This window comes from Scyliorhinus torazame, chromosome 17 (genome assembly GCF_047496885.1).
Source record: "Scyliorhinus torazame isolate Kashiwa2021f chromosome 17, sScyTor2.1, whole genome shotgun sequence".
In the NCBI taxonomy this organism is placed as follows: Eukaryota; Metazoa; Chordata; class Chondrichthyes; order Carcharhiniformes; family Scyliorhinidae; genus Scyliorhinus; species Scyliorhinus torazame.
In genome coordinates this window covers 29436773-29451437 of record NC_092723.1, presented here as the reverse complement: position 1 = coordinate 29451437, position 14665 = coordinate 29436773, and the positions used below count along the sequence as shown (strand labels likewise).

At 47.7% G+C, this 14665-nt stretch overlaps 1 protein-coding gene across 1 annotated transcript in view; it reads right to left on the bottom strand.

Moving 5' to 3' along the window:
• LOC140393808 (sushi, von Willebrand factor type A, EGF and pentraxin domain-containing protein 1-like) overlaps positions 1 to 14665 on the bottom strand; it is a 145950-nt gene that overhangs the window by 20826 nt on the left and 110459 nt on the right. Inside the window, exons 41-43 of the mRNA XM_072480270.1 lie at positions 10327 to 10423; positions 7365 to 7438; positions 1585 to 1620 (exon numbers count right to left, since the gene is read on the bottom strand). Of these exons, the coding sequence (XP_072336371.1) occupies positions 1585 to 1620; positions 7365 to 7438; positions 10327 to 10423 (207 nt within the window). The remainder of the gene's footprint in view (positions 1 to 1584; positions 1621 to 7364; positions 7439 to 10326; positions 10424 to 14665) is intronic.

The window sequence follows — 14665 nt, the reverse complement described above, 5'->3', positions numbered from 1 at the left end:
TTTAGGATGGGTGTGATGGTGAATGCTTTGGCATTTGCCTCATTGCTGGATTGGTGGTGGACCCTGCTGAATTGGAGGCAGGTGGCATCGCCCAGTGCCACAGTATGGCTGGGTGGTTTGGTGGAGTTTTTGCATCTCAAGAAGATTAGGTTCACAGTGAGGGGAGTGACTGATGGATTCTATCGCAGATGGCATCGTTTATAATGCATTTCAAGGATCTGGTCACTGTTAGCTGTTGGTGAGGTGTTCTATTGGGGAGGGGTTGGGTATAATTGGTGGGGATGTTTTTGTTTTTTGTTTAGTAGGGTTTGTTGAGGTTGTTGATACAGGTTTTATCGTTTGACTTATTTATGCATAAAATGTTAGAATCTTTAAAAACTATTTTCAAAACAAATTGCAATATTTGAGTCATAGAGGTCCACAGCACTTTCGTTATCAGTCTTCCATGTGGGACCTTATCAAAAGCCTTGCTGAAGTCCAAGTAGACTATGCCAAATGCATTTCCATAGTCCACATCTGCACATATTATTCTTCTGACTTTGATAGACGATGAGAAAAAGGCAGACGCGAAGATGGGGAAACATGAGGGGGAGGGGCGAGATAGAGGCAGGACCGAGGGAGAACAGAATACAAAATCCATCTTGGTGAATTACTAATATTTTTCAAAAGATATAACAAATCTTGTATTGTGCTGTTCATTCGGTGTGCAAGGTATCTGCAACACAACATCTGGCTTGGATCCTCACTGACTAGCAACACCAGCAGAGCCTTGAAAAGCTTACCCTTAAATATTATTAAAGTACCGAAGCTTCATCAATAACTATGATGTGGAGATGCCAGCGTTGGACTGGGGTGAGCACAGTAAGACGTCTTACAACACCAGGTTAAAGTCCAACAGGTTTGTTTCAAACACTAGCTTTCGGAGCACTGCTCCTTAGGTGAATGAAGAGGTATGTTCCAGAAACATATATATAGACAAATTCAAAGATGCAAGACAATGCTTAGAATGCGAGCATTTGCAGGCAATTAAGTCTTTACAGATCCAGAGATAGGGGTAACCCCAGGTTAAAGAGGTGTGAATTGTCTCACGCCAGGACAGTTGGTAGGATTTTGCAAGCCCAGGCCATATGGTGAGGATGAATGTAATGCGACATGAATCCCAGGTCCCGGTTGAGGCCGCACTCATGGGTGTGGAACTTGGCTATGAGTTTCTGCTCGGCGATTCTCCGTTGTCGCGCATCCTGAAGGCCGCCTTGGAGAACGCTTACCCGGAGATCAGAGGCTGTATGCCCTTGACTGCTGAAGTGTTCCCCGACTGGAAGGGAACATTCCAGCCTGTTGATTGTCACACGATGTTCGTCCATTTGTTGTCGCTGCGTCTGCATGGTCTCGCCAATGTACCACGCTTCGGAACATTCTTTCCTGTTAATAACTAGTCTGACTAAACTTGCCAGTTTGAATATTTGGAACACCAACTCAGTCAGTAAGTTTTAAACGTATAATTTTGATTTCCAACTGTCAGTAAATACGAAAGAAAATGGACTTTGAGGCAGCCAGAAAATTTTGGGTTGATTTCTTACTCACCAACAACATTTTGTACAAGTCCACTTGATGCTGTGCCTAGGATTTTAAAAGAGAACACATTATTAACACACAAATACGTGTCTCTCAAACCTCTGTCCTCAAGTCGAAAAGGTTCCATGCTGTTCACTGTCAGAGATTAAATAAACATTATTCCTCATGCAGCAGTTGTCAAAAAGACTAGGGGGGCGGGATCTTCCGGACCCGCCCAAGGCGACCCCTCCACAGCAGATTCCCCAGTGGTTGGATGGATGAGTGACACAAAATGGCGTAAACATCGGCAGGACTGGACGATCCCACCGGCGACCAATGATGAGCTGCCTCCGTGGCTGGAAAAGTCACTGCGCGGGAGAGAGGGTGCAAGAAAATCCCACCCCCAATGTTTTGAAAAATCTGTCCAGCCCACTACTGGCAATGAGAAATAGAGACCCATCCCAACCTACCAACTTTCAAAGCAACAAAAGGCAAGTAACTGTAGTGGGGCTATTGTGCATCAGCCCACCGATGCTTTCTGCTGAATGTAACGATACCCAACCAAGGATCTCAACTGATCCAAAGTTAAAAAGCGGCTTAGTGTTTTGGGCAATGGTTTTCAAACATTTTCATTTCATCATTGAAGTTGATTTCATTGATTCACACACCCCACCACATACGGCCATTGGAAATCGGAGTAAATAAGCATTTCTCTCTTCCTTCTGTTTTCCGCTTGCTTATCTTTTCGCTTACAGGTCTGTGCCCTTACACTATTCCAAATTATTCTCTTATCCTCCCCCTCTCTTTCACACTTTGCTTCTCCATTTTCCTCTCCTCGCTTCAATTTTATTCATCTTATCTCGCTCCTATTGGGATCTGCAGCATGCTTATCTCGATCTATTGCTCACATGATCGCACGGAGGTACTGCAAGGGTCCAGGAGGGAGGGAGGCAGTGAAGGGAATAAGCATGGGACTCGGAGTGCTGAAGCAGCATAGGGAGTGGGAGATAGTGAGACTGAGAGCAGAAAAGCCCGAATAGCAGAGAGTCATGAATGAAAAGGATAAAGATTGCAGCCAATTAAAATGAAGAATTCAGCACTGGCAACATTTATGTAAATTAACAATAAGGCATTGAATCTTGTTTTTGCCAGCTGCACATAATATTCTCTGTTGAGAATCAATGGAGTAAGCAGTTAAAAATAATTGCTGACCTTTTGTTATTCCATTTAAAAACTACATCATTGTCCAATTCTGTGTCTGAGCTGAACCAGTCTTTTCACAACTGTGGCGTTTACTCTAACCCTGAGCTGTGCTACCAATGCCATATTCTCTCTATCCCCAACACTGCCCATTCCAACTTCCTTCATTTAAGATAGCCCCTCTTATCTGCACGTTTTCTGCTCCTACTATCTCCCACTCACCGTGATTCACCAGCTCTCTAATTCCCTTGCTCAACCTCAGTGCCTTGCTCCCACCGGATTCTTGCAGTGTTACCTGGAGATAATACCAACACTGTGCCTTGTTAGAAAAACAAAGGTTGTTTAAGGAATCTTTATTTCTATTGGAAAAATGAGAAATAAGGTGTAGTTTTTAGTGGGTTTAATTTAATGTTTTCGTGCCTGGACGGCACTATAGGGAAACCTAAAGTTAGATTCATGCTGGACAAAGGTCTTTGTATGTGTGGAGGTTGGTTCAGTTCCAACTGTGTTTCTATTGTGCTTCGAAAGGGACACGGCATGAAGAGGAAATAAACGAGCAATAGTTGCTTAGCAACTGGGGCCTTGTAACGTAGAAAATGTTTTAAGTTTTGTTTTAGCTGGATACATTACAGTTGATGAAGCGCACCAAGGAGTGAGCATCTCTCTACTCTTCCAAGAAAAAGACTGGACAGGACGGGAGCTCCAAAGAGGAAAGCTTTCCAAAGAACCGGTTACTGTGCAGAAAGCCAGGAAATTAGTACAGAAAGAATGTCTTAAGACAACTGAAGTTAAGAGAACAGAGACCAAAATAGTGTTCTGAGTTAAAGAGGCAGTTGCAGTAACCAGGTTTAAAGTTGGAAAGCAGACTTCAGAGTAAATAAAAAGTTTGATGCTATTTTAATAGAGTCTGAGAATTGAGAGTTAAAGCAATTGTGAACAGTTTGTACAGCACTCAAGAAAAAAAAAATCTAAAAGGGGTGATGTAAAACCTGGATACTGGAATCACTGTTAAAAGAGGAGTGGCAACCGTGGTAAAAAGAGTCATTTGGAAAACCTGGACTGGATTTCGGAATGCAAACCACTGATGGAAAGCAATGTTGTTGAAGAAGATTTTAAAGTGTGATTTGGGAGTGGAGTTTGGAAACTTTCATGTGACAATCAGCTGGGGGAGCTCTGAGGGAAATCCACAGACATTCACTTTGAGTTCAGAGTGCAAAGTGTAGTTGACCACAGTCATCTTGTGTGTTTAGAGGGATGTTGTGTTGAGACTGTTGTAGCCGAAGATATACTCAGTAATCCGTGTTAATCTTAAAATCTGTATGTATTTGTTAAGTAAGGAGTATTGTGTCATAATCCAACATGTTCATGTTTGATACAGTTTTTTCTTGTTGTGAAAACGAATTCACACTCCTGTGACTGTGTTCCTCCATGTTTATGAAAAAAATAAAAGTTATGGGGTGGGATTCTCCAGTCCACGTGGCGCATTTTCTGGCACATCACGCCCCCGCTGGCAGCGGGATTCTCTGTTCCTGCAGCTGGCCAATGGGGTTTCCCATTGCGGCCACTCCACGCCATCAGGAAACCCACGGGCATGGGTGCCATGCCGGCGAACCGGAGGATGCCACCGACGGAGAATTCCCCAGATGGTCTTTTGAGCCAGGGTTCCATTCTGGGAACTTCACGTCCAGTTATAACAACCTGACTCAGCCAATCAGCTACTAGCACCTCATCACGAAGGGAAACAATGGTTATGGGATAAGACGGGAAAATTGAGTCGAGGATTAACATATCAGATCAGTCATGACCTCATTGAATGGCAGGGCAGACTTGATGGTCTTACAGGACTTTCATGTGAGCTTTTTTTACTCCCAATTGGACTATTCCCATGTTCTTATTGACAGCCTATCATTTTCTACCACTTGTAAACTTCACCTAATCCATAGCTCTGCTATCTGAATCCTTTTTAAAAACATTTTCTTTTCGTGTACCCAATTATTTTTTTTTCCAATTAAGGGGCAATTTAGCGTGGCCAATCCACCAACCTGCACATCTTTGGGTTTTGGGGGTGAAACCCACACAGACATGGGGGAGAATGTGCAAACTCCACACGGACCGTGACCCAGGGCCGGAATTCGAATCTGGGTCCTCAGCACCGCAGTCCCAGTGCTAACCACTGTGCCACATGCCACCCCTGCTGGCTGAATCCTGACCAACACTGTCCAGTTCACCTATCTTCACTAATCTCACTTTGTTTCCTGACCCAGCAACCTTAAAATGTATCATTGCATTCAAATCCCTCTTAGGCCCTGCCCTACTACTCTCTAGTCCTATGATTTCCTTTAGCCCAAAAGTCTTTCAACTGTCAAGAACAAGATCAATGCTCTAAGAATTCAGCTTTTTTCCAATTCTAGCCTCTTACACACCTTGATACCCTCCGCCATCTCTACTGGCGGTTGTGGCTTCTGCAACCTGCAACTCTGCAGTTTCATCCCTAAATCTCTCGGTCTCTCCTCCTCACCGTTCTCCTTTAAGTCATTTATTAAAACCCATGGCTGGAACAATCCAGCCGTTTACGTTGTTAGGATCTTCTGGTCCTACCAATGGTGCACCCCCGCTGTGGGTTTCCCAGCAGTGAGGGATACATTCAACAGGAAGCCCCATTGACAATGGCAAGACCTGAAGATCCCTCCACCAGCCAATGGCAGGCTGCCTCCACCGCCATGAAACATGGGGCTGGTTGTGTGGAAAATCCCGCCCGACATAGCTGGCTCAGTTTTTGGTCACCTATCTTTAAAAAGTTTTTAAAAATAAATTTAGATTATCCAATTCATTTTTTCCAATTAAAGGGCAATTTGGCGTGGCCAATCCTGCACATCTATTTTGGGTTGTGGGGGTGAAACCCACGCAAACACGGGGAGAATGTGCAAACTCCACACGGACAGTGACCCAGAGCCGGGATCGAACCTGGGACCTCGGCGCCGTGAGGCAGCAGTGCTAACCACTTGCGCCACCATGCTGCCCTGTGGTCACCTATCTTAATATCTACCTGTGTTTCGGTGATCTGCCAATGAAACCTTTTGCATAAAGTGTATTCTAAAACAATTAAAATTCTGTGTGCAAGTAGTAGTCTGAGGTGTGTCATGCGAGAGTGCCTTTAAGAACTGGATGTTTAAGCAATGTACCTTTAAGAAAACAGTGATGTCATAGAGTGGGTGGAGCTCAGCTCAGTTCAGCCATTTTGCAATTTGGTTTTGCAGGTTTTTAGTTTCAGTTTAAAAAGCAGTGGGTGTGTGTGTGTGTGTGTCCAGAGAGCTGCAAGAAGAAAGCAAGGTGCTGGAGCTGAAATCAACCAAGCTAATATATCTCTGCCATTCTACAGAAAATATATATATCCTTTAACCTGATGTGATTTTGTTTAAAGGTGTTAAGTCTCTTGGAAGTTTGAAGGAACATTTTAAGGAATTATTTACTGTTGCAATATTTTCTGAGTTATCTTTGAAGTAAGGGGTATTAAGAGATCCAATGTTTGTTTAAGATGTTCAGTTGAGTTCATGGAATAAACAGTGTTTTGTGTTTAAAAACCCATGTGTCCATAATTGTAATCCCACACCTAGGGAAAAAGCCGTGTGCTCGGAAAAGCAACAAATCCATTCAAGGGAGAGGTTGGTTGAACTCCATGATACATTTTGGGGTTCTGAAAACGTCTCGCCCATAACAGGTGATATAAAAAGAGAAAGGTATTAGTGTTGTGGAGTAAGGTGCAGAGAAGATGAAGGATTGAGAGCAATAAAGGGCTTGTGAGGAGCAGAGTGGTGAGGGTGTGTTGAAAGCAAAAGATGATATATGTCAATTTCTTATGGTTGGGAAATTGTCAAAAATAATGACGTCAACAATAAGGTTCATCCCTGTATCTTTGAAGCCTCTGACCAAATTCTCTTCATTGCCTCGCATGGGCTTCCATGACTTGACTCTCATGGTGTTTCATTGCTCCCTTCCTTTGACCTATCTTGTGTGCCTTGCACCAATTGTCAGGCAGTATCGCCAAATTCTGATTCTTCTTTCCCTCAGCCTTCTTCACCTACCTGTTATGATGCTACTTCTTTTCTATCTCATTCCTCCATTCATACTTGGTGTTCGTCCAGTATCTCCCAACCTCTCCATACCACAATTCTTTCCTTGCACCTTTCCTTGCCCTGCTGCCTCCACTACTTCGATCTCCTATGGTCCAAACTACCACTTCCTGTTACCTGAAATTCCACAAAGAATTAGCAACTTTGTATCATCCACCAACACTCCAACACTACCATTTGCAACCGGTCAGAAGATTAACATCTTCTGAAAGGAGCAGGATTGATTAATGGATTGGTCATTTCTCATTTCATACAATTATGAATCCTTGATGTGCAATGTTGAATCAAAATATTGACCAACTGTTTCCTTCCCACTCCACAAAGTCAGAACTCCAAGCTTGAGGATGCCAAAATTCTGTAGGGAAGAAAACTTGGATGTGAACCAACGCTACATGACAACCCATTCAAATTAGTTCAATCGTTTGGAATAGATAAGCAAGTAAATCACTTTAAAATACAAAAATAGGTGACATAACTTACGTTCACAGGATGGAACCTCGCCATCCCATCCCGCAGGTGTACATTGCAGGTAGTCTCTACCCACCATTTTGTATCTAGTCAAAGAGAAACAAACCACCTGTTATCAGGGACATGAAGGGTAATTAGTAAAGCGGTACAGTTTTCTGACCAAGTACGAAACAGGAGATGCATTAAGGAAAAATTTATTAAACTATCAACAAACTGTGTTTAAAAAAAATCAAACATGGGACTCGCTTAGCGGAACAATAAAGTAGGAACCAAATATTGTTGTATCATAATGAGAACCGAGACTCCACATAAAGTACAGTGCTTGGGAGGAACAAAGGTGCATCCAATCAGCTTTACAATAATTTAAATATTTTGATGTTCCAGCAGACACAGACGTTCAGTATTAATCTCAGTTTATGATTCTAGTTATCGATAACACATTTCACAATTCAATCTTTGCATTAATGACTCGTAACTTCCTCAGAGTGGCAACCTTCTGGCGGATTGCTGCTCTGAATGGTCTTACGGTGTAATTCCATAGCTCCTGTCTCACTCAACCTCCCTCACTGAGGCTGGGTGAGGCAGGAGAAGTGAATGGCGCCACCGGCTGCATTAGCGAACAGTAATTGGGGCACAGTGAAGAATGAAATGCCCCCTTTTTACGGTACTAGCTGCCATAAAGGAGATGGTTAAAGGGACAATTTAAAGGGAAAAGGTAAGTTTTGAATGTAAGTGGTTCGGACAATTGGGGATAGACAAGGAGGGAGATGGGGGCGGTATCCCATTCGAGGTTTGGTCCAGTGTTTAACATAGTTCGTGGAGTTAGAAGTGGTTTTTCTCCTTTTAACTTTTTCAGAGTAACTATCGGGGTAAAAATGGCAGTACCATCCAAAGTTAACGATTTAATTCGATTCTGTCTGATGGTTTCCAATCGAGGAGAAGTTACTGCTTCTGGACAATAAATGTGGGAGCTTCCTCGAGAGATTCCCCAGTGCATCATTGGGGTACCCCCTAAATGCGATTCTGGGGAACCAGGAAATTATGGGCCGATATTCAGAATATCCTCCATCTTGAGCAGAATAAAGATTTGTTTTAAAAATTGCAGTTCAACAGCAAAACTGAAAGCTTCATTCAAAGTTCACATGGACAGCTACCATCTGGAATATGAAGCACAGGAGATGGTTGATGTGTTGGGTGTTCTGGATCACATACAGGTCACCAACACTTGAAGTAGTGCAACACTATTTTATTAAAAGGTTAACTATTTAAACAGACTTGAACTGTGGGTAAATACGATACCAGCTTTAACTAAAGACCTTTGCCTTGTCTGAACCAATTGAAGCACTCAGCACATGGTGAATGTATGTGTTGCAGGCTGTGAGCTCTGTGCTCCTAGCTAGCTGCTACTCGAAAGAGCGGGAACTCTGATGTCCCCTGTCTTTATAGTGCGTGTGCTCTCATTGGTGATTGGCTGCGGTGTTGTGTATGTTTTTTGGTCCCACTGTGTGTCCATCAGTGTGTGTCTGCGCCATGATATACTGGTGTATATTATGACAATGGGCATTTGAGATTGTCTTAACTATAGCATGAAAAACTGCAGGGTGGAATTGCCCCATTTTGAGACTAAGTGCGGTTGCGGGCAGGACCGGCAGCACCTTTCACACTGGCCAGAATAGTGGGATCCTGCGCCAGATTCCACATAGGAACCTTATTAATTATGCACAGAGAAGCTCCCCTACGAGTCTCTGATTTGTCCGCTCATTATCAGCTGCAGTTTCGAAGATCCGTGCGCCTTATTTAATTATCAGTTTTCTCCTCGATTCAACCACCATTCCCCCCGAGTCCATCGTCTGCGAGGCGCCCATGCCTGACTTGGGCCTCTACCCACCACCTCTGGAGATTCCAAGCTTCCCCTTCCTGTAAACAATATGGTTTCCCTTTGACCCTCTTGACTGTGAGCTTTTCATGCAGCCTTGTCAGGGTCCTGCTTCCCTCCCCTCGGTCTTCCCTCCGCCTTCCATTGTTCGTCTTCTTCACCCACCTCCTTGACTCTCTGCCTGCCGTCGTGCACCCTCGCCCTTCCTCCCACTCCTTGCACAGCCTTCTTTCCACATTGTCCCCTCCTGTCTGCATCAGTCCACCGGCCTCACCTTGCCCTCCACCCCGGCTTGAAATTAGGATCTTTGTTGCGATGTCTGCATGAGTCCCAAAGCAGAGACCTGTCCAGATAAATACAGGTGTGTGGCACCAGGGGTAAGGAGACCCCTGTACTCCCCAATCCCAGGCGCTGTACTGATCTGAGACAGTGACACAGAAGGGTCCATGGGTCCAGCTGACCATGAAGACCAGCTGATAATGGAGATGGAGGGCAGGTACTGGACTGCCCGGCAGAGTGTTGAACCGTGCAACCATTGGGAGAATCGATACGTGATTTTACGCCAGTGGATTTCCAGGGCGGGATTCTCCGATTCCCCCCGCCGGGTCGGAGAATCGCAGGGGGATGGCATGAATCCTGCCTCCGCCGGCTGCCGAATTCTCCGGCGCCGGGGACTTGGCAGCCCCCCCCCGCCCCCCCCGGCGATTCTCCGGCTGACGCAGAGATGAACCCCCCTGCGCATGCGCTGGGATGACACGCTCCCGCGCATGCGCCAACTCGCACCGGCCGGCGGAGGCCCATCGGCGCCGTTGGCGTGGCGCCAAACCCCTTCCATGCCGGCCGGCGCGGCGCAAACCACTCCGCCGCCGGCCTAGCCCCTGAAGGTGCGGAGGATTCCACATCTTTGGGGCGGCCCGACGCCGGAGTGGTTTTCCGCCACTCCACGCCGGAGTTGCCCGACCCGCCGATTCCCGCAGAATCCCGCCCCCAATTTTCCGGCTCTGGCTAGATTCCCCGCTCCCACCCACCACCAAACCTGCCACAGGATGAGAGAATTTCACCCACAGACTTTCTGCAACATATGTATTGGATACTCACCCACTGTCACAATAAAAAGTAACTGTATTTCCATCTGTCAGATCTGATGCCCTATAATATCCATTCAGAATCTCCCCATGGTTACCACAGTCCGTTGCTGCACAGAAAATAAAATGAGAAAAGTTAGAAATGTTACCAAAATTCATAGCTTTTTCATTGTCCATCAAAGATATTTAATATGAAGACATTAAATAGGTTGCTATCCGATTGCCTGGAATATCAAGTTACCCTAACTTTCGAATTCATTTTTCAAAAGTATGGCAACTTTAAAAAAAAATGCAAAACTTTGTCTCAACCCGTAATGCCTTCCAACAGATCTCTGTGTCTTCAACAACACTATGCACTGACCGACATCAAACTTCACCAGCAATCCAAAATCATAACATCAGGTATCTATCTACTTACTAAGTGGTGGGATACCTGGAGCACTGAAGGATCAAATGTGTTTAGTTGTCCATGTACTACAAGTCATTGAAAACTAGTGCGCAGGTATTAAATATAAACCGCACTGTTAATGAATTGCTTTGTTCCAAAAGTGTTCAACCTCAAAAGTGAGGAAGTGTCCTGAAAGTCTCTTATCCATCTCACCACTGTCATTGGATTATCTGCTCCACCTCAGCATCACCACCAGTAAATATTTTCTCCATGTTTTTATCACCTCCTCAATGTTTATTACATTCATTCAGCAAATTAATGGAACATTTTCTTATGCACTGTACTAACTCAATCAATCGAGTAGTTAACAGACATGGGAACGGATATTCAGCTCTGAGGTAGGAAACAACAGCCGGTGTATTATTGGATCAGAAATCCCACTTTTGTGGGAAACTGATTAAAGTTCTGGACGGGATTCTCCGTTTTAGCAGCAGAGTGTTGACGCCGTCGTAAACGGCGGAGCGTTTTACGACGGTGTCATCTGGCCGCTAGGAGCAGCGATCCCCCAACCCACAGGGGGCCAGCATGGCATGGAGCGCTTCGCGCAGCTCCAGCTGCCAATACGGGCCCCAGCACTGCCGGCGCAGGTCCGGGCATTCGCGCCACAGTCGGCGTGGGTCTGCGCATGCGCGCCACGGACGTCTCCATGCCGGCCCCCATGCAACATGGCGAAGCCCTACAGTGGACTGGAGCGGAGAAACATAGCGGCCGCCCCAGAATGAGCCCGTCTGACGATCGGCAGCCCCCGATCGCGGGACTGGCCACCGTGGAGGCCGCCCCGAAGTTTGATTCCCCCTCCCCCCCACCAGGATGGCCCCCGCAGCCAGAACGCTGAGGTCCTGCCGGGTAGGACTGTAGCACCGTCAATATGACGCGAGGCAGGTTGAGGTAATGTCAATTGAAGGCTTTATTAAGCAGAACTTTATCCCCAGCAGCGTGGTTACAGAATGCAGCTGCTGAGGGAAATGGAGGGAAAAGCTGGGTACTTATACCGGCATTTCTGGGTGGAGTCAAGTAGGTGGCAGATCCTATCAGGACCTGGCATCCCTCCACCAATAGCCTGTCGACACGTGGTGTACCGTATTACCCCTAATACATACCACCACATTCACCCCTTGTTGAAAAAGAACCCGGCGGGATGGTGGTTCGCATGGTTGTAAGGGTTTACAGAGTCGGTACTGTGCCGTAACTTTGAACAAAACACAAAATTATCGCTTCAACTGGGCCAACGGGCCAAACAGGGTCGGCATGATGCCATAACTATAACAAGACACAATAACTGAAAACGTTGAGAGTTAAAGTGATTCGATGAGCCAGATGGGCGCCCTGGTCGTCCTTTCCGATCATCTCGGGCGTGGTGGTGATGGCGCCGTCGACTCTGGGAGCGTAGCGTTGTCCCCTGTGTCCTTACTCCTGGGCGGGTCTGGGAGGAGAACCGAACCCCTCGGGAAGGGGGTGGCAGCGGGCTGAACCGGCGGGAGCTATGCCCCTGCTGAGCAGGAATTGACGCAGTTCATCACTCATAAAGGAGGACCCCCTGTCGCTATGGATGTAGTCGTGGAAACCAAACAGTGTAGAAATGGTACCGAGGGCTTTAATGACCGTGGACGCTGTCATGTCGGGGCAGGGGATGGCGAAAGGGAAACGGGAGTATTCGTCAACGACGTTCAGGAAGTACGCATTGCGATCGGTGGAGGGGAGGGGGCCTTTGAAAATCAAACTGAGGCGTTCAAAGGGTCAAGAGGCCTTAACCAGGTGTGCTCTATCTGGCCTGAAAAAGTGCGGTTTGCACTCAGCGCAGATCTGGCAGTTTCTGGTGACTGTTCGAACGTCCTCGACGGAGTAAGGGAGGTTGCGGGCCTTAAGGAAGTGGTAGAAACGAGTGACCCCCGGGTGGCAGAGGTCCTCGTGGACGGCTTGTAGATGGTCCACTTGTACATTGGCACATGTGCCGCGAGATAGGGCATCGGATGGCTCGTTCAGCTTTCCGGGACAGTACAAGATCTCATAATTGAAGGTGGAGAGTTCGATCCTCCACCGCAAGATCTTGTCGTTCTTGATCTTGCCCCGCTGTGCATTATCGAACATGAAGGCAACCGACCGTTGGTCAGTGAGGAGAGTGAATCTCCTGCCGGCCAGGTAATACCTCCAGTGTCGCACAGCTTCCACTATTGCTTGTGCCTCCTTTTCCACTGAGGAGTGGCGGATTTCTGAAGCGTGGAGGGTTCGGGAGAAGAAGGCCACGGGTCTGTCTGCTTGGTTGAGGATGGCCGCCAGAGCTACATCCGATGCGTCGCTCTCGACCTGGAAGGGGAGGGACTCGTCGATGGCGCGCATCGTGGCCTTTGCGATATCCGCTTTGATGCGGCTAAAGGCCTGGCATGCCTCTGTCGACAGGGGAAAAGTAGTGGACTGGATTAGCGCACGGGCCTTGTCGGCGTATTGTGGAACCCACTGGGCGTAATAAGAAAAGAAGCCCTGGCAACGTTTCAGGGCTTTGGCACAGTGGGGGAGAGGGAACTCCATGGGGGAAATGGAGGGAAAAGCTGGGTTCTTATACCGGCATTTCTGGGTGGAGTCTAGTAGGTGGCAGATCCTACCAGGACCTGGCATCCCTCCACCAATAGCCTGTCGACACGTGGTGTACCGTATTACCCCTAATACATACCACCACAAGGAGCACATGCGAACGACGGCGGCGGGACCCGGCCGAACTCGGCGGGTACTTGGCCTGTCGAGCACGGAGGATCGCCGGGGGGACCGCGTTCAGTGATCCCGACCGGCGCCACGGCGACTGCGCCAGCACAATTGCGCCCCCACCCCCCGCCGATTCTCCGAGCCGACATAGGATCGGAGAATCCCGCCCCAGGTCTGGTGTGGGTAAGCCCCTGCTTAGTTTCGAGACAGGTTCCGTGTCCATTTAGAGTTAGCAGAGATGGGAACAATGCATGGGGATCATTTAGTCTCCCATGGCAGTCATCACTGAGGCTGTTGGTTTGTCCCTGAGACTGTGGTTATCCTGGTCAACAGAACCGGATGAAATGCAGCCAAGGATACTGAAAGGACTGACAGTGGCCACAGGAGGTGGTGGGGGGAGGAAAGGAGGTGGAAGAGATGGGACGTTGGCCATTGGGGGCGGGGCCAAGGGGGAAGCGCGGGCTCGGTTCCCGCGCTATGATAATCATGGCGGGAATAGGGAAGCAGGAAGGAGGGGGCGTCGCACGGTGCGAGCCAAGATCACAGGGGGAAGCCGAGGTCGGCCAGAGTTTGCTGACTTCTGGGAGCAATATGGGGGGTGTAACTACGCTAGTGGGGGATCTAGCGGGGGGGGATGGGAGGGGGGAATTATTGGGCTGCTGCTGCTGGGGAGAGGGGGGAGCTGGTATGGGGTGGGATGGGCGGGGGGGCACCGCCTGGGGGGGACACAGCTGCGTGGGAACCGGGTGAGGAGCTGGAAAAAGGGGATGGCTAATCGACAAGGGGGGGGGGGGTAAAAAGCCCCCCAACCCGGCTAATCACGTGGAACGTGAGAGGGCTGAACGGGCCGATAAAGAGGGCACGGGTACTCGCACACCTTAAGAAACTTTAGGCAGACGTGGTTATGTTACAGGAAACGCACTTGAAACTGATAGACCGGGTGAGACTACGCAAAGGTTGGGTGGGGCAGGTGTTCCATTCGGGGCTAGATGCGAAAAACAGGGGGGTGGCTATATTAGTGGGGAAGCGGGTAATGTTTGAGGCAAAGACTATAGTGGCGGATAGCGGGGGCAGATACGTGATGGTGAGTGGCAAACTACAGGGGGAGACGGTGGTTTTGGTAAACGTATATGCCCCGAACTGGGATGATGCCAATTTTATGAGGTGTATGCTAGGACGCATCCCGGACCTAGAGGAGGGAAAGTTG